This window comes from Gavialis gangeticus, unplaced genomic scaffold (genome assembly GCF_001723915.1).
Source record: "Gavialis gangeticus isolate Ggan-Ray unplaced genomic scaffold, GavGan_comp1, whole genome shotgun sequence".
NCBI lineage: Eukaryota > Metazoa > Chordata > Crocodylia > Gavialidae > Gavialis > Gavialis gangeticus.
The window spans coordinates 4390717-4392417 of NW_017729016.1; the positions used below are offsets into that span (position 1 = coordinate 4390717).

Consider the following 1701-nt stretch of genomic DNA (forward strand, 5'->3'; position numbering starts at 1 on the left):
AGAGATGCCACTGCCGTGATACAAAAAATAGAGAAAAACACATAGATCCACCTAGCCCCATTAAGCGGGTGTATGTGTTTTTCTCTGTTTTTGTATTGTGGCAGTGAGCACTGTGCAAGCTGCTGTGGCGGTGGTGTTAGAAGAGCCTCCCTTGTCCTGCTTTTACGTGCCCTGCCTGTTCAGACCGATGGTGCACATGGTGGGAAGGCAGCCTGGCCGTATTGGGTCCCTGCCTTAGGAGTGAAATATGTCCTCGGACCTTCTTTGAAATCTCAGGCTTGCTGGAGGATTTGCTTTGCACATTACAGGGGAAAGAGAAACACAAAATGACTCTGTCCCCTACAAAGCTGAGAAGTGAAACAAGAGACACCAAACCAGAGCCATTTGGGTACAGACTCTAGCCAGCTAGTCAGACCCCCTTTCCTAGTAGAAACTCCCTTTCCATCACAGAAAAAATGGAAAAATATTCCCTGGCCATGCAGCCCTGGATTCAGAGAGCAGCTTTCTAGATGTTAGGGTCACTGTTATAGTCTCAGTCCTTCCTTGTGAGCATGAAATTAAAAAAAAGCACTTTCTGATTGTTAAATAAAAGCCGGGATTCTCACCAAATCCTGTCCCTTCACAAGCCAAGACTGCAGGTAAGACATCGTGGATTGCATGAGTGGTAATGAATTGCAACGAGCTGACAACACAGAGCCTCTGCCTTTAGACTCCCTGTTGCTGCTGCGCTGTTTCAAGGCTTTTCTCACCTGCAGTGAATACAGTTGTGTTTCTTCCCTTGTTAAGGGCTTTGGCCATGGAGCCGGGCAGCATCGATAACTTGTCCATCCTGTACCAGAGCTCCAACTTCATCGTGGTTAACAAGCACTGGGACATCCGCATCGACAGCAAAATGTGGTACGAGAAGCTGACCCTGCAGAGCCAGCTGAAGTACCGCTTCCCTGAGCTTGCCGACCCTGACACCTACTATGGCTTTAGGTGAGTGACCAAGAGCCCTGCGGCTGAGCAGGTCATTTCCTAGGCAGCAGGTGTGCTGGATGTTTCTCCTCCCCAGGTGCAGCACTTTGCATTTTTCCTTGTTAAATCACATTCAATTGTTTTCTACCCATTTGTCCAACCTGTCCAGGTCTGCCTATAATCGTGCCCTGCCCTCCGGTGTGTCCACTGCTCCCCACAGTTTTGTATCATCTGCAAACTTGGACAGAGTCACTCCCTCGTCCAAGTCACCGATTGAAGAGTATCAGTCCAAGGACCGAGCCCTGTGGGACCCCACTGCCCGTGTCCTTCCAGGTCAACGCTGACCCGTCCACTGCCACTCTCTGGGTACAATCCTCTGGCCAATTTGCCACCCACCAGACTCTGTAATCATCCAAGTCACAGCCTCTTAACTTGTTCACCAGCATGGGGTGGGATACCATATCGAAGACCTATACTGTCTCAAAAGCCTTATGTATTGGGGATCCTGCCTTGGTCAGGGAAAAGGACTGGATGAACTATTGAGGTCCCTTCCAGCCTTGCTTGCATCTGATCCTGTTGCCCCCAAACCTTCTCATTATAATGCAAAACCAGAAGGGAGGAAAAAGGCAGTAAAAAGCTAAAATTGCTCCTGAAACCCAGGGCAAACTGCTGGCTCCATCGTAGCCAGACAGTGGGTCTCAGTCAGCCGCAGGGGGCAGGGACCTGGGGTCTGCAGGACTTGTA

General features: G+C 49.9%; 1 protein-coding gene across 1 annotated transcript in view; it reads left to right on the plus strand.

The window, feature by feature from the left end:
- The window catches only part of RPUSD1 (RNA pseudouridylate synthase domain containing 1), a 32036-nt gene that overhangs the window by 18066 nt on the left and 12269 nt on the right, over positions 1-1701 (plus strand). Inside the window, exon 2 of the mRNA XM_019512711.1 lies at positions 787-978. Within this exon, the coding sequence (XP_019368256.1) occupies positions 797-978 (182 nt within the window). The 5' untranslated portion in view covers positions 787-796. The remainder of the gene's footprint in view (positions 1-786; positions 979-1701) is intronic.